General features: G+C 26.9%; 1 protein-coding gene, 1 long non-coding RNA gene and 1 other non-coding gene across 4 annotated transcripts in view; 1 reads left to right on the top strand and 2 right to left on the bottom strand.

Annotated features, from left to right (window-relative positions):
* Positions 1-508: 508 nt before the first annotated feature.
* trnaw-cca (transfer RNA tryptophan (anticodon CCA)) lies at positions 509-580 on the bottom strand. The gene has a single exon. It is a non-coding gene; the product is annotated as a tRNA-Trp (tRNA).
* Positions 581-6,754: 6,174 nt separating this feature from the next.
* Positions 6,755-7,433, top strand: LOC136085744 (uncharacterized). Its single transcript, XR_010641152.1, has 2 exons — positions 6,755-6,867; positions 7,273-7,433. It is a non-coding gene; the product is annotated as an uncharacterized LOC136085744 (long non-coding RNA).
* LOC105848255 (uncharacterized) overlaps positions 7,218-20,880 on the bottom strand; it is a 60,643-nt gene continuing 46,980 nt past the window's right edge. For both annotated transcript variants that reach the window (XM_065807118.1, XM_065807117.1), the window contains 5 exons: positions 18,431-18,538; positions 17,763-17,843; positions 12,773-12,824; positions 12,585-12,687; positions 7,218-7,431 (listed from right to left, as the gene is read on the bottom strand). In XM_065807118.1, coding sequence (XP_065663190.1) covers positions 7,269-7,431; positions 12,585-12,687; positions 12,773-12,824; positions 17,763-17,843; positions 18,431-18,538 — 507 coding nt within the window. In that variant the 3' untranslated portion in view covers positions 7,218-7,268. The remainder of the gene's footprint in view (positions 7,432-12,584; positions 12,688-12,772; positions 12,825-17,762; positions 17,844-18,430; positions 18,539-20,880) is intronic.

Raw genomic sequence — 20,880 nt, 5'->3', positions numbered from 1 at the left:
GTCGGTTGTGCAGGAGTCGGTTCTATCCTTTGTCTTAATTAACAGTTGATGCTGCAGAAGTCGGTTCTAAATTATTCACACGAAGTAGTCGGTCAAAACAGGAATTCTAATGAATCGGTTCTATATTCAAATTGAAATGTCGGCTCTAGCATTGGTCACCGTTTCAGGCCACCAAAATAAAAAATTTAAGACTGAATAATGACTGATTTCTTTGAATCTAATTAAATGTTCTTGAAAAAATTTACATAATAAAATTTAAATTAAATTAAAAAATTACAAATCATTTTTGGCATTCACAACGTAGCCTAACTCACTATGCGTTGTCAAAAACGCAGGAAAACGATAGAGGTTAAAAGCTTTAAATAAAAATACTTTTTAAAAAACGCTTCATAATGGAAATGGCTAGCTCTTACACGATTAGGTATTTAAAAAAGATGCTCAAATAAAAGTAGAAATGTCTAGCTCTTTTTACGCGATGAGGAATTTAAAAAAAGATTTTTTACAAAAGTGACCCCGACGTGAATTGAACACGCAACCTTCTGATCTGGAGTCAGACGCGCTACCATTGCGCCACGGAGCCGTGGTGATATCAAGTGTTTGTTGTTTTTTAAAGACAATTTTTAAGTTCATACTATCAACATATATGTGTTTTCACACGTAAATTAGTAAAAACACTTTTATTCAATAATTTTTTAATTTTATTATATTTTATAATTAATTTTATTTTGATATTCTTATTAATATATTTTATAAATAATTTTATTATTTTATTTTGTATTCCACATTTATTCCACAATTTGTTTCACCTTCTAACAGAAGTTCTGTAGGTTACAGCAAAAATGTCTAAATATCAAAAAATTCAACACATAGAAAAAGTATTTGTCAGGAAGTTTGGAACTGTTATAATATAATGTAACTTCCTGATTGCTAAATAAATGTAGTTATTTTGCAATCAAGAAGTTACATTGGCTACATTATTTTTTCATAAAATTATTTATAAAAAGAATTTTTTAGATGGTGTCCATTGACTACGTCAACAATTTTTTGGCAATTTTTACTCACCATTTACCCTGCCCCACTTCCTCCTTATAAACCACTTGTCGAACTTTCAGATACTCTACCCTCCCCCCCCCCCCCCCCTCTCATCCTCCCATTATAAAGTTACGTTATTATTCGATTACCCCTTTCCCACCCCTAAAAATCAAATTGTAATGGAAAAAACAAAAGTATATTTTAAATAAATGAGTTTGCAACTAAAACAAAAAATGATTAAAAGTAAAATATTTTATAAAAACAGTTTATTCATATTTTAACGTGTGAACATATTTCTAATGAATGTAACCATTTAAAATTACAAATATTTTCTCTTAACAAAAAATTAATAAAAGTAAAAGGCGTAGGAAAAAAAAAACTATTAACTTGAACACATTTCCAGTTTAAAACTACAAAGGTTATCTGAAAAAAATTTAAGGGTTTATAAAAATGTATACACGTTTAAATTGTGAAAATTAGACCAAATCAAATTTCACAGTGAAAGCCAATAATTTTTAACAGCATCTAGTATAACAAAAAATGCATTGACCAAATTGCAATAACCAGGGGTCGGCAACCTTTCGAGCAATGTTTTCAAAGAGCTACCAATATCTTTATTTTAATACTATGTTATAATTTGTTCATGGAGCTATAGAGTCGCACCTTGACATCAAAAGAACCACATGAGTCTTTCAAGTCACAGGTTGTAACCCTGTTATAAATGTTTATATAATATAATGTAAACTATGTACTAACATGAATCTTTTTTGATTGCACAGCAAACTAACCAACAATAACTTTAAATAAAAAATGTGTTACGAGTAAACATCTCCCGTGTGCTTGTTTAATTCTGTATATGTCGGGTCCTTTTAAAGCACAACACGACTTTTAAAAAGTAGGATTGTAAATAGTTTTGTTGAAATACTGAAAGTTAAGCGAGTATATAAGACAGGACTGCAGATGCTGCCTATTTTTCTTTTTTCATGTTTTTTATTAACTAAATTTATTAAAAAAAGTAAAATTGTTGACGTCAACTTCCCTTGACCTTTCTCTAAATTTAAAATTATTGCCCATACCATGAACGCATCCAAGTAAGCTTTCTAAGCAGTAGTATTTAATCATGGATTGCTTTGGATTAGCTTCTTTAAGCGCTTTAATTCTGATTGCATTGCTCTGATGGATTTGGGTTGATCTTGCATCGTTAAGCTGCCGTCGCTTAAGAGTTGAAACCAGGACCGGCTTTACTTAAAGGCCAACTAGGGTGGCCCCATAGTTTTGGGGGCTCTGAAATGGATTTAAAAAATGTTTGCTAGGGTTTTTTCGGAATCATTAAATATTATCACCTTCATAATTGTAATTATTCCTACACAACAATTCCCTCTGGACAATTATCAAAATTTTTGTTCTATTTGCACAATCATTGACAATTGCAACACTAAATCTTTTGGATATTAATACAGCAGAGGGGCTTGTAGTTTTCTGACGACTCATACGGACTTGTTACTAAAGTGTTACGATGTTGTGACGACGGGGAGGGAGGGGGTCAAAAACGATCAAAAATTGCGTGACGTAATTTATAAACAATTTTTTTTTTAATTTAAAAAAAATTGGACTAAAATTTTTTTAAATCGACTGCGTGTAAAATACGTTGTAATATTTTTGAATTTTTAAATTCGCTTATTACTTTTTTACAGTCTTTTCCGGGCGTTATTTTGTAGTATTTTGCATTTGTTATAGATTCCAACATAGATAAAAGTCAAGTTGATTAATTTTCTATGTCTTTGCGATATGGTTTTGCCCGTATTTTACTGAGAATAGTATATTAAAATATTATAATTGTTATAGTATTAAATTATTGTAGTTTAATTAAATGTTGTTTGTTATAGTGGATGTTGCCGACAATCAGGGGGAAAATTTCTGAGGCATGTCCCCTGTTACCCGCTTTTGGTACACCTGCCAGCCCCAGGCGTCTTTTCAAAAAACATTTGCTCCCCCAGTCGTCAAACCTTGGCTACGCTTCTGCCTGTCTCATATCATACCAATATATAATATTTTATCTCTATATTGATTATATTGGTTTTGCAGTTTTTCACTTTTTGTTTATTTATTGAAAATTTTTGTGTGTAAAAAACACCGTTTTGATTCAGTTTTAAACTGATTATTTTTAATAGAGAAATAATCTTTAAAGATTTTGTGAAAATATTTAAGGCATCAAGTATACGTAAAAGTTATTCACAAAGAACAACTCTAAAAATTCTAAACACTATTCATAGAGTTTTTTCTTGCTATTCAGTTTTTATTAGCTCATAGTAAATTAGTTCATCATAACCTCCTTCGACGGACCGAGAGTGGGGCAGAATTGCTTCAAAACTGGACATTTGACGAAAATAAAAAAGAAGTTATGAAATATTTTTTGGTAGTAATGTCTAAAAGAGTATTATTTAAAAATATTACTAAAAGAGTTTTATTGTTATTAAATATTTTCAATCAATGAGCTTTATGTTTATGTCCTCACTTAGATACAGTTTCAAATTTTTTTTATGAAATTGCTGAGGATTACAGACTGTTAAACTTTATTTTTTTTGCACTCATTGAGTCCTTTTTTTTCGTTTCGGTAGTAGAAAGTTTATCGCCGTAACTTTTGAAAATATTTTATAAAATTGACAAAAATCATTTACGCCGCACAGTGGAGTATTTAAGGTCAAATTTATTTTATAGCTTTTATTAATTAGACAAACAATAACAATCAGTTTGAAATTATAATATAATATTTAAAATAATTGAGCACCCAAAGCACATTTTTGGATACGAAACATACAAAAAGAAGGTTAAAAATGAACTAACCAACAATATAAATTGTTAAACTTCAAGTAAAACATTTAATTCCCCAAAAGAAAAAATGGAAAAAAATAAGGGATGCAAATACAAACAATATAAAAAAATAGATATATATATATCTTTATCTATATTATACTTACTATAACTATAAAAGTGAAATAAACCTACTATAAACATGAAATATCAAAACATAATAAAAACGGTAAAAAAGATACATAAATCTGATTCTTTTTCGCCAGATGCTTACTCTTTATATTGTAGTAGTCCGTTCAATGTTTCAAGTAGCAAGGACTCTAATGCCTCATTGGAAATAAATAAAATTTTATTCTTGAGCCTCTTTCTGGCACTGCTCAACAAAAGGTTAGAAATAAAACAGAAATCTGTTTAGGATCCCTATCGCAAATTTCGCTTAAAAACTTTTTCGAAAAATTCTGTCTATAATCACCGAATTGCTTGTTTTAGCCTCAACCGTCTCTTCCGATAATTGACCAATAGACAATATAGCTTATTTATTGTGACACCATGTCTCAATATCTTGTGCTTTGTAGGAGTTATTGGGTACCATCCATAAATTTCAACATAAAGTTCTGCTGTCAGTTTTGCAAACTTTTTAAATTTTTTGACATCTATTTTATATCCACTTGACTAGATTTCCAAAATGACACTACAATTTTTAATAAGCCTAATGTCAATTCCTGTGACACAGGATGAGGTTTGAGGATCTGAGAAAAAGCTTCTTGATGTATAGCCATCAATCCCGAATCTTATTCCCGAAACCTGCCTTTGGAATATCCACTAGCAGCCCCATATTCTTTTTGAACTTTTTTTGCATGTTTTTTTCTTGTTTCCGTCACAATTATTTTATCATCTTGTGTTCTTGCTTGCCATTTTTTTTATGGGAATGCTGTATGATAAATGTAGTAAAAATTCGAAACTTCAAATGCTTGCATGTAATATCAATAAACCAAATTTTAGTGCATCTGGATTTTCTATGTTTTTTATACTTAAATTATTAAAGACTTTTGACGTCAGTACACATATATAGTACCTCATAGTAGATGCGGTGTTGGTTGCAGCACTGCATACTTTTGCATCGACTATTGTAAATGCTAAGCTATGTTTTATATATATAATACCACCAAAAAATTTTGAAAAAAAATTTTGGTATTTAAGTTTATCCTATTTTTTTTTGTTCTATTGTTTTTTATTTTATCTCTTACATAGCAGATTTCTTTATTTGTTATATCTTTAGTTTCATGGATAAAACGAATTGTATTAGGGGACAATATCTTGTAGAAGAGGGCACTGAGTTTTTCCAAATAATCTTCTGACTACCAATATAACATATAAGCAGCAGAGGCATAAATAAACTTTGAAAGATCTCGAATATAGATAAACAAAAACGCCTCTTTATCAAGTAAAATGAAGAAACTATACATTTATTTTGTATACCTTCTTCTTCAACGTTCATCGTAATTTACTGCATGAAAACAGATTTTATTGCACAAAAACTCAAATAATACTTTTAAGATATGTTTGACTGGAAGCGTAAAAAACGAATTCAAACAGCTATCGCTAAGTTCGAGTTTTAACTACTGTTATACATGGAAGGTGGAGTGGGCAACACTAAAAATATTATTTAGTGGTGTAACCTTTTTTATTATTTAGTGATGTAACCTTTTTTATTATTTAGTGATGTAACCTTTTCTATTATTTAGTGATGTAACCTTTTCTATTATTTAGTGATGTAACCTTTTTTATTATTTAGTGACGTAACCTTTTTCATTACTTAGTGATGTAACCTTTTTTATTATTTAGTCACGTAACCTTTACAAAGCTTTTATAATATAGAGTTAATAGTACACTTTTATGAAATTCTCGACTTTTAACTTGAAATAATCCACTGTGCGCTGGTAGAAAGTTTTATAACGTCGACCCCTGGTGTTTTAAACAGTATTTTTTTTTTGTTATTTTGGCAATTTTAATTTGTTATTTTGGCAATTTTAACTAAGGGCCTATTAGTTAAATTTAAATAATTTTTTAAAACGAAATATTTGATTTCGAGTCAGGCTCCCTAAAACTCCGACACTGATGTACTGAGATTTTCTTCATTTTAGTACGGAATATTTTTTTTAGCCAACATTTTAATATGGATTATCTTATTTTAGCGAACTAGGCATAAAAGATTTTTGTCAGCATAAAATTTCAACTAACTTGTTATTTGTTTAACCTTTTATAATGACATAAGATCATTTATAAGTTCAACAAATATATTGTTTAACTTTCTACATTAACAAAAATCTGTTTTGACTAAATTGAATTTAATTTACTAGGATTGCTACTAGGATATTTAACTTAAACATATGTGCATCTTACAAAAACCGGGGAGCTTTGCACCAAATCGTGGCTTACTTGAAGCGTACGATCTAATATTCTGCATTTTTGCTGAAAAAATTGAAGGATATTAAAATTGAATACTTGTATACTACATAGACCTGTAGTATCAAGAGATAAATTTGATTTCTTTTTAGTGGAAAGATTAACGCAGTTGAAACTATCCTGTAGAATATGTAAAAAAAATGTATGTAAGAGCAAAACTTCCTAAAAGCGAACTAAAAACCTTTTAAAAAAAGTAAAGCGTACTAAGACTAAGTATTAACGTACCAAGACTAAGTATTACTCGTAGTACTAAGATGGGAAATCTTGCAGAAAATATACAACGTTACTACTGGGCTTCAACTGGAAAGGCTGTATTTTTTTTGTTGATATTTATTTGTTATAATTAAAATAAAAACCGTATAGTGCACTTACTCAAGTTTGTACAACTGGTTTTCACAAATATTTTCACAAGAGAAGATTCTCACTTAAAAAAAGTTAGCACTCACTCTAGAGTTCGCACCTACATAAATAAAACTGAAACATGTAAATACACGTTTCAGTTTTATTTACAGAGTTGCAGTTATAAAATTAACTCTTAAGCAGACGCTACAAAACAATGTAAGAAATCTAAGAACACATAATAAATTATTGTTAGATTTAATGTGATATGTAAAAAATGTAAGAAAACAATAAACTATAATACATTATGTAAAAAATGTAAGAAAACATAATAAATTATTTTTGGATTTAATGTAATATGTAAAAAAATGTAAGAAAACATAATAAATTATTGTTAGATTTAATGTAATATGTAAAAAATGTAAAAAAACATAGTAAATTATATATATATATATATATATATATATATATATATATATATATATATATATATATATATATATATATATATATATATATATATATATATATATATATATATATATATATATATATAATTTTATAATAATATCAATGGTATAAAGATGTGTAAATAAAATTTAAAATTTGTTTATTTTTATTTAGTTTTTCTTTAAACTTTGTCTGTCGTTTGAATAAAGATCGAACAACCAAGTCATGTCTGCTCCTATTTGTAATTCTCCTGTAGATCGTTGCTTAATATTTGGTTGATAAAATACTTCTTCAGTTTCTGTTTGCTTTCCAAAAATTGTAAACAGGTGATTTCTATGGAAAAAATACAAATAGTTTGTCAAAATCGTATTTTCCTACAAATACATACATACAGCAGCGTAAGAAATATTGAAATCATCAAAAAATTTTACTGATTTATCAGTTAAAAGAATATATGCTTAAAAGTTATAATCTAGAAAGTTAGAAAGATTATGCATATACGCCTAAAAATATATATTTAGGTTTATTAAAAAGATACAAGTTGCAAAAAAGAATTTTTTAAGTTGTTACTAATTGCTTATGAAAAAAAAAACCTTGAGATTTTAACAAGCTTAATCAGGATCTCCCCATAAAAAATAATTTCAACGAATTTGTTAACGAACAAACAATATCCAACTGATAAATATAACAAAAATATAAACCATTGAATATATATTAAGGGGGTCCAAAAATTAATTTTTTTTGGATTTTATGTAGTTTAACCACTTTTTCTTAATTAATTTTAATGCTGATTTTGAATTACTTAATCCTTTTTTTTTCATTATAAATATTTGGCTTTCTACTTCAATTTCAATTAAAGTGGTTACTTTTACAAAACAATCAATTGTTAAATTAAACGAAATTGTTATTATTCTCAAAGTAGAATCTGTGGTAAATATTTTCCTTTTCGTTTTATCAATAAAATACGTAGTTATTATGTGTAGTTATAAATACAATTTGTAATAACCACTAGTGAAAGTGCGAAATAACTTCATTGCAACCATGGTGCAGTGATTTGAGTTCTTCCCCAGAATTAAGAGGTCTGAGGTTTGATGTTAGCTCTGATCAGATAAGCGACATTGATAAGGAAGGATGTGTAAACCTAGTTAAACTGCTTTTCCACGGTGCTTTGTGATATGACGCTTAGTTCTTCTTGGAGTACCTTGGTAACTAAAAAAAAATCATCGTAGGAGATTGCGGATTGTTGTTAGGACTTTCCAAGTAGAAACTTTAAATTATTAGCTTATTCTTCTGTAGACATAAGGCAACGTTTTTTTGTATTTTTATCAATAATTATGATTTTAAATAAAAGGGATCTTTGCTGCAATGACTCACTATTTTTTTAAATTATTACTAAAATAAGCATGCCATTCATCAATCGTTTTTTGACATTTAACATATCTTTCTGTTTTTCATCTGATTCGCAACAAAACCTTGTAATATCAAACAAGCTAAGATGTAATATCTCTTGGACGCCTAATACAATTATTTACAATTATTTTTGTGCTAACCCGCTCTGTCTCAGTTGTTTCTGTCACTGGTTCCAAGTGTATTTTATATTTTCAATTTTTTTAACATTGAGACGCATTTTTTGAAATAATTCTAAATTACCTAAATCTTGATTTCTCAATGGTTTGGATATTTAAGTATATTTCTGCGAGGAATTTTTGTAATCGACGGCATTTCCTAAGCCAATTGCAATCAGTGCCACGCTGAAGCTTAAGTTCAATGTTATTTATAATTGTTTTATAAATTGCAAAAACCTAATTAAAAACGTAATGCATCAATTATTCCATTATTGCATCTTTTTTCCAAACCCATAATACTTATTTTCTGTTCAAGAAATATAGCTAAATTTTTCCAAACTATTTGCAAGAATGATACAATCATCCAAGTTTTTTGATGCGTATATACGAACTGCTTCTACGACTACTGAGCAGCCAATCTTATTTAATGAAAATTTCCGAAATATTGTTGACATTATGAAAGACAAGTACAAAAACAACCCAGAGTAAAGGCAGAGCCAACTGCAGCCGTGGCGCAGTGGTAGCGCACTTGCCTCAGAAGCAAAATATCCGTGGTTTAAACTCAACCTCTTAGCAAGTTTTGCGACAACGGTTAGGAAGGAGGGTGAACTTCCAATTATATACTCATCTATGACTATAAAACTAGCAATTAGACTCTAATTGACAATTTTTTTCGGCATTTTATTTTCAAGTAAACGATTAGTGCCTTCATTCTCTTCTGTTAAATGTGAAGTGTTTTTGATCTGCTTTTAATGTGTAGAATGACCTGAACAGTTTTTGTAGCCGTACTAAAAAATATTTGCAGAACAACATTGACCTATGAAAATGTTTGAATCAGGTCCTATGCATTTACCTTTTTCTCATCTCCAATAAAAAAACTTGCAAATCACATCATATTATAACATGCTATATTTTAAATCTTCCTGTCACTGTAACCTCCAAGCAAGTGCCCGTGATGACCGTGGGTAAAAACGACACTGGTTGTATAATTATTCAACAAAACTATTCTCTTTAATTTTGAATTGAAAGAAACTGACAAAACCTAATAGTTATTGCACCAGATTTCCATCTAGTATTACTTATTGTGCTTTTTTTGTTGCTTTTTTTTTTGTTTGAAACTAAATTCATTTAAGCCTTAAGCTTCAGAGTAGATTAGTTACTCTAGAGTAAGTGACTAAAATTTTTCAATTTTTTAAAATTTTATTTGTAACTCTTTCAATTTTTTCAGATTGTTTTACAATCTGAAAATGATACCAACACCAGAATTGGTACTAACACCAGAATTGATAAAAAATTTGAATATCAAGCTTCAAAGTTGAACACCATTCAATAAGCAACCAGGTCCCTACTCTATCATAAAACTTGATAAGGTCTTGAACTAATTTTATTATTCTGCGTTCTTTATTTAAGAATCTTATAAGAATTAAGGTCATTCAATTCTTGTTCACTTTGATGCAACCATACAAAATTGAAACTCTCTATTATCCTGATAAATTCTCTGCTTAACTATGGCTGTCTGAGGTGTTTACTATACAAGAAATAAAAAAGTGTTTGATATTGAGTGCTGAGGCTGTCCTTATACTTATAGCTGCAATAAAACCTTTCCTTCTGTCTAATACCTGAAGATAGATATCTCCTTATAAACTCTAAAACATCCTAGTCAAAAATTATTTCTTCTATTTACCTTGATTCTTGAAAATCATTAATGGAGACTAAGACATCTGATTCAACAAATTATATATTGCAGCATCTAAATCATAATAAAAATATAAATCTCAATTACAGATTTACTTTGAAACTGAATTATTTTAATTAAAATGTTCACTCTCTTTGTACAACAAATTTTAAATTCTCTTCTTTTCCCTTTAATTACCTTGAAATAAAATTAATATATGTGGCAAAAAAAACTATTGTAATTCAGGTGTTATTTTATTAGGTTCAGCAGGTTCTTCATAAAAGAAATCAATCAAGATATTTTTTTTGGTTAAAGATAAAATCATGAGGAATGGTTTCTTCTCACTAACTTCCTCTTTATTTTCATATAATCATATTTCTGTTGGTTCTGAATAAAAAATTTCTTTAAACACTGTAACATAAACATTAATCTGTAGATATGTTATTTTAATAATCTGTAGATATGTTATTTTAATTTGTTAAATTGTTGAAAAATATAATAGGCACCTTTGATCATATAAGAAGGCCATATGCTCTTGCACACAAGAAGTATTACATCGAATAGATTCATCATGCCTCAACTTATTTTCAAATGCCTTAACTTATTCCCAAAATATTTTGCACCAAAGTCAAGCAATTGCTATTATATATTGTAAAAATAAACTTTTGGCTGTCAAAAAAATTTTTTTGGTATAAAAGTTTTTGCACAAATTTTTGTGTTTGCCATTCAAAGATTTACACTTTTGCACCATGTTTCTCTCAGAAATCAATCAATTACTGAAACTTTCAACTTTCAAATAATTTTAATTTGTCAGAGTAAGCAGTACTTTTCTATATTTGAATTACAAACTTCTTTATATTAATATTTTTGCTGACTATAATATTTCACTGAACTTACAATGCAATTAGTGAATATGTTTTGAATGTAAAATGTAAACTTCATAAAAATAGCTCAGGAAAACAATTTTTGTTTGTTTCTTTTGTATAAAAAAATGTATTTTTATGATACAAATAGAAATGTTGGATATGCAATGCTATTATTTTCAATTCAAAAGTTTACTTTTTATAATACAGCTAGGTTATTGCTATATTATAATAAAGTTAACTTGTAATTTTTAAAATGTAAATACTGTAAACTTTTGTTTTCTCAATTAAAAACGCATTAACACATAGCATGGAATTGCTCATTTAAATTTAGTAATAATTTTTAAATTTAAATTTAAAAAATTTTAATAATAATTTTTAAATTTAAATTTAGTAACCTTAATAGTAATCTTAATTTCCTCCAAGAAAAAAAAAATTGAAAAAAAAAAAGAGAGTAGTAGTGACCTAAAACCTCAACTAGTTAGTCAACTATTTAGTTAGACTAAGTTGACTAATATATAAATATATTGTTATGGAAATCATATATTCATAAATTAAGTTATGAGGTGTTGGGCAGCGATTTGCAATAGAAAGTTGTAACAGAGTTTCAACAAGTAGAGTTGCAACAGGTAGAGTGGCAATGAAATAAAAACAAGCAATAATAAAAAGATATTCAAATATTCTCTTTTGGTTATTATATCCTTTTTTTTAAGTTGATGTAAAGAAAAATGCAATTTGTTGTTGTGTTACCACACGATCTTGATGTTTTACAAGTTCTGGCTAAAACTGGTGCTTCAGGATGGTTATGGACTTCAAGCTCATTGATCTAAATAGTCATATGCAAAGGTCTTTTGGGAATGCTTAATTTAATTTATTAGGGTCTTATTGACTGACTTTTTTTTGTTTTTTTGTTAATTCACCTCCTCAAGGCTGAGAAGGCCACTACAGACGAGGAGGCTACTTATTTGTGGTAAAACCCTTTCTCAACTCTATAACTCCGAAACACAAACTTTGTCAAACAAGGCTGCTGCGCGGGGAAATGAGTTGAGCGCGGTACTACCAGGGACGTGGTGGGGATTGAACTTGGAATCTCTTGCTTATGAAGCGAGCGCTCTACACTATTACCGCATACCAACTTTCGCATTTTATGGCAAATCCAATTGTAGCTTAATAAAAAACTATTTTTTTTCTGATTTGAAAGTGAATTTGTAAGAAACTAACTCAGCATGCATGCAAGTTTTAAAACAAATTTTGTGCACAGTTAAAAATAATTTCTGACAAACTTATATTTACTTTTGAAGTTAAGTGTTAAGAAAGTTGGATAAATATTAGGAGAAAAGCTGGACACTTATGGCCAGGTGTTCTCCACAGGATAAAACAAACCTTAAAAAGATATCTGTTGTTCCTGGTGAGCTTTTAAATTGCTGATGTATTGTATTGATAGTATTAATTAACTCTTCTCCATTATCCATTTTCTTCAGGTTATCTATTTAATTTCAATAGTAGAAAGTTTATATTAAAAATAAATGTGATGAACAAAAACATGAAAAATAAACTGAAATTTAACTTACTTTTACATAAACCTACTTTCTGATAACTTAAATAACTTTCATACTTTTCTTTCTACAATATTTAATAAAAGAAAGCAATATTAAATAAAAGGTAACAATAACAACATATTCTGTAACATTAATATATAAACTATTTTATGACATTAATAAACAAATAAAAACAATAAAAAGTGTAGTTGTTAATTAAAAATAGAAAATTTAAAATTTAAAACTGTATTATTTGTATTAAAATTCAATAACTAATTTACAAATAATCAAATAGATTCATGCTAAAATAAGTTCATACTAAATAGGTCAAATATATCAAATAGGTTCATACTAAAATGTGAAAATAATTAAGAAAAAAATCATTAAAATTAAATCTGTTTGAATGACACGTCTTAAATTAGGTAAGTTGATAAATTTGGGGCAGCGCACATGTTGTGCTAATTATCTTTGACATTAAAAAATTATAGTGAACTTAATTGCTTTGTTTTCATTTTTTGTTAAACGGTTTTAAACTTTTTAATCTAGTCAATAGTTAAAAAGTTTGTAATAAAAAATATGTTTTGAGCAACTATACAATAATTTTCACTATACAATGATTTCATAAAATGAAAAGGCAAAATCCCTTTTACTCCCAAATTTTAAACTTTACTGTGTTTTTGTATTTTTACTTAATTGCAATAAGCAATCTTTTGACTGTTAACAACATTTCAAGACAAAACGAAAATGTTAAAACAACAGCTAGTGATCTGCATGACTTGATTTCATTTTATCAATGTATTGTTTGAAATCAAATTTCCAAAAACTGAATGATTGTATAACAAACATTTTGCAACCAATTGATTACAGCGGGGAAGAAAATGAAACTTTTTTTTCTGATGACTTTGATTTTTATGCTAATTTTAACTAAAATTAGTATGCTGATCCGCCTATCAATTTTTTTCCATATTGAAGCATACCCCATTGACTTATCAGTTGTACTAAAAACAAAAGATTATCATCTAGCTATCAGTAACTCTTGTTTCTTACAAAGTGATAATAGTTTTATACGCCCAGAAAGAAGTTTTGCCAACCAAACAAAATTTAACAAATTATATAAAGAAAAAAGATTAAATGATCTTCTACAGAATAATAACACTCTAGATCAGTCCTTTTGTTTTGTCATCCAAGGTAACAGAGCTTGTTGCCTCCACAACCCGTAAAGTTCCGCAGCTAAAAAAAGCATTTACACCAATTGGCATCAATCCATTGCAGTTTTTTATTTTTTTTTTATTTTCAGCAAGTCAAGTTTTTTCTGTTTAACTTACCCTAGAGATAAGGAAAGTTCCAATCTTTAGGTATAGCTAAAGATTGGAACTTTCCTTATCACTAGTTAAACAAAGTTTGATTTCATTTGTTCTGATTGGCAGTTACAATTGAAAAAAGGGTGTTAAGTGGGGTCTTCAGCTTCTAATTGGTCAGTAAAATAAATATATTTAAGTTTTATTTCACTATAAAGTGAAATAAAACTTTTTTTTTTAGTTTTCTAAGCTTATAATTATTTTATCTAAGTGTTTTACATACTAACATAGGTATATAAATATATCACTTTATTTCAAATCATGTCTGCTTCTACTTCTTTATGTCATAAATGTATAAACAACCAACTCCTTTTGCTATTATTGTTTCATGATTCTAAGTTAGAGGAAAAACATCAGTACATTTGTCAAACAAGCATATTTTGCAAATTTTAAAGTAAAACTTGGTAATCAACACAAGCCATGAGTCCCTCACAAAGAATCAATAAATGTGTTGAAGGCTTACGCCTATTGGCCAAAGGAAAACATAAAATTTGGTATTTCTACAGTTTGGAAAGAGCAAAAAGATCATTCCACAGACTGTTAATTTTGTTTAACTAGAAAAATAAAAAATAAATAGAATATCCTAATCTATCTTCAGCTATTAGACCAATGTATCATTCCCGTGAAACTACATTGACAGTTTTGAACAACTACCTCATATAGAAGACCTGATTGATGTTGAAGAATGCGATGACAGCAATGATATAGATTTTAAAATTCTTGATTTCAGTTCATAGGGATCGTCTATAAATTACATAATGCAAACTTTCACAATAAACAAAACAAAAAAGATCAAAAGTTTTTCCTCGCAGAGCCATAATTTAAATGAAAAATCAAAATAGCCCTTTAAGTTTAACGAAAATTGCCACATAAAAGAGCCTAATATCTCCAACTTCTGTTTTTAAAATAAATTTTGTGTTGCATATTTATAGACGAATGGATTCAACCAGCATGAGTTGAACAATTTAGCACTAGATTTAGGCCTCGCAAAAACTTAAAAATCCTAGATGCAAGAATAAATGAGAAAAACTTGCTTGAAAAAGGAGTGAACGTATTATACTTTTGAACTAGAGAAAGTACATTTCTTCAGTACTTTGACAGTAACAGTAGCTTTGTGTTTTGCAATAAATTCCTGGTTTACTGAAGGAATTAGGGCTTTCAATTAATAATCTAGATGAATGGAGATTGTTTTTAGATAAAATCAATACTCAAACAATAAAAATCAAATTATTTACGTCAGGATCTATATAACTGTAATAATTTTATGTTATTTTTTTTAACTTGATTTCAAAGTATATATTTATAACTTAAACAAATATATTTATAACTTTTTTTGCAAATGTTTATCTATGCAACTGCAATACTTATTTTAATGGTGTATACTTTGCATAATCTGTATTCAAGTGCCGGTTTTTATCTTGGGGAAGGAGGAGGATTAATTTTTAAAAATATATTTTAGAGTATATATACTGTATATACAAAATTTTGTTTTATATTCGAGTTTTTAATTTGATCAGACTAGAATAGCCAATATTGAAGAAAATTTAATATATTTTAAATTAAATTAAATTGAAAACTGTAGTGTAAAATTACACGGAAAGTAATCACATAAGAGATTACTTTATAACAGTTGAAGTTTACTTTTATCTTTTTTATCAATATTGTTTTTAAAAGAGTTAATCGTTTTCACATTAATAGTTTCATAATTTAAATTGTTCCAATTATTACAGACTCCATTTATGAAAAAGTCATGCCTTGCGTTACATTTTGGAGTGTATTCCCTTGAGAATCTAAAGATGTGATTTCTGCTTCTTTTCCCCTCTAATACTCTGTTGGTTATAAAATTTATTGGTTTTTGTGATGAAATTTAGTCGCAGCAAAATACTATTCTAAGCATTTGTATAAGATCTCCGCGAGTTCTTCTTTTCTCTAACGATTCCAGGTTAAAAACTTAAAGTCTGTTTTTCATATTTTCATTTTTTAAAAATGGGACCATTTTTGTCGCTCTTTTTTGAACTTATATATAATTTAACAGTGTGGCATATTACCTAAAATTTGATATGAGTACAAATATAAAGACTGCGTTTTTTAGAATTTTTATTTACTTGGTACAGATACCTTAATTTGTGCTTCATACACTTTTTTGGCATGTATATTTATGTGAGGACAGTACTACTATTGAATGTGTTTATTTTAATTGGTAGCTTTAGATACATCATTTCACATAGCAACAAGCTTTTTGTAGTCAAAGTTGCTTTTCATACAAAATTCATAAAAAATACTCCCAATAAACAAGGATGTTAAATATAACTTGATACTACAACAACCATCATCTATATACTTTAATTTTTAGATCGTTGTTGTAACAACGATCTAAAAATTAAAGTAAACATTTATTTTACTGAAATTAAAACAATTTATAGAAAAGATAAAACACTGTAATTGTAAACTATTGATAAAACATTGTAATTGTATTGACAATAATTCAAAAAACAAAAATTGTTTGATTGAAAAATGTAACTTAGGTATCACAAGTATAGCTTGATGATTTTCATAGTTGAATTGTTTCATGCGGAATTTGAATCAAATTTAATTCTGGTTTTCTCAGTATACTCGAGACGTTTAACTACTAAAATGTTCAAGATTATTAAAGAAAAAATTTTTTTTTGTTGCTACCTGAACACCTTCAGATTAAATTGGAAGAAGGCATTTTTTAAACAACTGAATGACCATGAAAAAGGATCTTATGAATACTAGCTGTACCATGTATTAGGACTATGTGTGTAGTACCATGGAAATAAATTTACATACATGTGAGCAACAAACTCTTCAAATTTATCACCATCAATATAAAAGCTACAAGATAACAAATATAGAATCAAAAATAATTGTCAAGAATAATTTTTAGTAAATCAATTTTGTTTGATACTTTTTCAGATTGCCTAAAAAAAAACATGCCATATTGTCATCATTATACAGCAGGCCAGGTAGTGGTCAAAACTGTTTGTTTTTAAGAAATATAAATATGCATACCAAATAAACTGTACATAGCATAAATAAACACCGCAACTAGCAAAAATGGTTTTCGCTAATAATTGCTATGCTAATTAGGTAATGGTAAGAAAATTAATTACCCAAAGTAAGAAATAAAAAAATACAACCTTCAAAGAAACCTAAACCTCATATTAATATTCCTGCTAAATTTAATTAATATAGCACTAATATCAAATTATTTATTAGTATTGCCTTAAAAATCGCTATCCTGATTAAAAAGGTATAATTAAGAAAAATTGTAAAACAAAAAATGACTTCTCATGTACAACAAAATTAAAAAAAAAAGAAGGTTGAGCAAAAAAAGTGCAAGAAAACTAGCAACTTATGTGGATAACCCTACAACTACGAAACATAAGTTTTGACAGTGCTGCTACAAGGGGAATCTATTAAGGGGATACTACCAGGGTTATGGTAGAATTTGCTCTTGAATTGTTGAAAAATTACATTTGTCTTAACTGCATTATCACTAAACCCCTGTGACCATAAAAAAAATTTCCCTTATGCATAATTAGTAATGACCTTAACTTGAATTGGTGTATATTAACTAATTTTAAACTTGGTAGGAATAATAAAACATATAACAAATATGAAATTTAGAAAAATATTCCTACTGCATTTAGAAGTTTTTGTGGTAAAACTAACGACTTCAACTGAGCTTCAATATCCTTCAAACATGGTAAAGACAACTCCCACTAAAATAATAATAATAATATATCTGAAGATTTATTGAATACATATATATGTATGTACATATATATATATATATATATATATATATATATATATATATATATATATATATATATATATATATATATATATATATATATATATATATATATATATATATATATATATATATATATATATATATATATATATATATATATATATATATATACATACATACACAGATACACAACTGAAGATTTTATATGAAAGGCCTTCTGTGTTAGAGAAAAATTTTTTAAATATTTGTCAAAATTTAAATAATAAATATATTTTACTCATCTTTGTTTGAATAGTTTTTCTTTTGTTACCTGGAACATTTACTCATATGTATATATATATATATATATATATATATATATATATATATATATATATATATATATATATATATATATATATATATATATATGAGTAAATGTTCCAGGTTTTTCCAGATTCATGTAAGAAAACTGAAAACAAGATGGTGACTATATAATAAAAAAAAAAAAAAAGAAAAAAAAACTAATTCGAATTCTAAATAAATTAATGATATTTAAAAAAAACTTACTAATTTTGTAATCTCTTTTTTATCATATATCACTCTAGCGTTCATAAAAAGTAGAATAGTAGTGTTAGAGTAATTTTGAACATAGAGATGAAGTTCAATAGTTTCATCCTGCAATGAAAAAAAGAATATCTTTGTAAATACTAGAACTTTTAAATACAATTATCACAAATATTATCATAATTATAACAAATATGAATAAATCATTTCAAAATCAAGACATTTATAATAAAAATAATACTAATGCTTACTAAAGAGTAGAAAGAAAAAACATGTTATACTACAATTTCCATTTTAATTCTATCAATACCAATAAATATCACAGGGCTACCATTAAACAAAGGGGTAAAAAAAGTGTTTTTTTTAAATATCAAATTCTTCAAAAAAAAAAGAAGATTTAAGAAAATTTTCCAATATTTAAGGAAACTTGGTCTCAAACAGAATCTTTCCTACTTCAATATGTATGTATGTATGTATGTATGTATGTATGTATGTATGTATGTATGTATGTATGTATGTATGTATGTATGTATGTATGTATGTATGTATGTATGTATGTAAGTACTTACATACATCCATTTCTTAATTTCACCTTTTTTTTATGCGTATGTAAGATGTATTAGTGATTTACCAATGACAAAGGCCTATTGTGGCTAATAAGGATTACAATAGGCTTTAATACATTTATATAAAAGTATTATAATAACACTAAGGATGTAAAATACATATATAAAATATATATAATGTATATAATACATATATATTGGTAAACAGCAACCATTTATGTAGCTTAACCATTGGCCGATTAATCGGCTGATGGCAGTGGTTGATTAATCAGCATTGGTTGATGCATTGGCATCTAATAAGGCAAAATAAAGCAAACCAAACTGGAGCATAGGCGCACTTTATATATGCAATTTGTGTACCTAATAATAATATATTACCTTTATATACATACATTAAACCATATTATTAGCCTTAACCAGCGTTTGCCATTGGTAAATCACTAGTATGTATGTATGTATGTATGTATGTATGTATGTATGTATGTATGTATGTATGTATGTATGTATGTAAGTATATATGTATGTATGCATGTATTAATACGTATAGTTTATGTATAGTATGTATTATTTAAATTGCAAATAAAAATTCATTTTTATTTTATTTAAATTAAAATTAAAACAGAGAAAAAGAATGAATAAAATAAGTTCTAAAAAAATAATTAAAAAAAAAAACACAACAAAATGAACGATTTAATAAAACTCTAGATTAAATAAATAAAATTTAAAAAAAAAATGTTTTATATAAATATTAAACAAAAAAAATTATAATAATAACAAAAAGACAAAAGATTTGACTTTAAAAATAAAATAAGTAAAATAAAAAGGGCAAAAAAAAAAAAATTCTAAATTAATTAATTATATTAAAAAAACTAAATCTGTAAAACTACCACTACAGCACTACTATTAATGCGATAGTGGTGTAGTGGTAGAGTGCTCGCTTCATAAATCATAAACAAGAAGTTCTGAGCATCATCAAAAATATCTAAACAAACATTTTATTTAAGTACTAAATTAAATAAATTTAAATAAAACAGCAAAAAAAATATTATTATTTTTCTCTGCCCTTTTTATGCGCTCACCAAAGTTTTTACGAGCATGTGGATGAGACCAAAAAAAGCGACGAAAGTTATAAATTACATAAACTTTATTCATTGTTTTGCTTCATCTAATTTATATTACCTTTACTGGTGGTGAAAATATTTTTTTCATAAATTCTTCTTCTTTTATAATTATTTTCATAAAAAAAATTTGATATACTATTTTAATAATAATACATAAAAATTACTAAATTTAACAAACGAACATTTTTTTATTTAATTGTACTTAGACAATTTTTTTTTTTTAATTCAATCTTTTTATCTATTTGCTTGAAAGTTTTTGTCACAAATTGCAAAAAATGAATGATTGAATAAATTTAAAATTACAACTTGCGCGTTTGCACTTTTTGAACTACTTGCAACGAATAAAAATAGAATGTTAAAAAAATAAATATATTTAGTAAAAATCTTGTTTTTTTTACATTAGTAATTTTTTATAGTAGTGTTTCATTAAAAAATTTTCTTCTTAGAATTAAGTATTCAATTTAAAAAGTACCTACACACAAGAGTTAATAATATTATTACTAACTATATAAAAAAATTCTCTGCTCATTAAAATTATTTAAAAAACTATCAGCAGTTTTTTAAATAATTTTAATGAGCAGAGATAGGATTTTTTTATCTCTGCTCATTTTATATACCTTAAAATAAACTTTTTTTTTAATAGCATTTTATAATAAAATGTACAATCATTTTTTTTCTTTAAAGTTGTTAACTTTTAAGTTATTATTAAATTATTTTTTGAAATTGTGTGTAACTAAGAACATTTCCTCATCCAACTGTTTTTTTT

Source organism: Hydra vulgaris, chromosome 10, assembly GCF_038396675.1.
Source record: "Hydra vulgaris chromosome 10, alternate assembly HydraT2T_AEP".
NCBI lineage: Eukaryota > Metazoa > Cnidaria > Hydrozoa > Anthoathecata > Hydridae > Hydra > Hydra vulgaris.
This window is presented reverse-complemented; position numbering and strand designations above follow the sequence as displayed.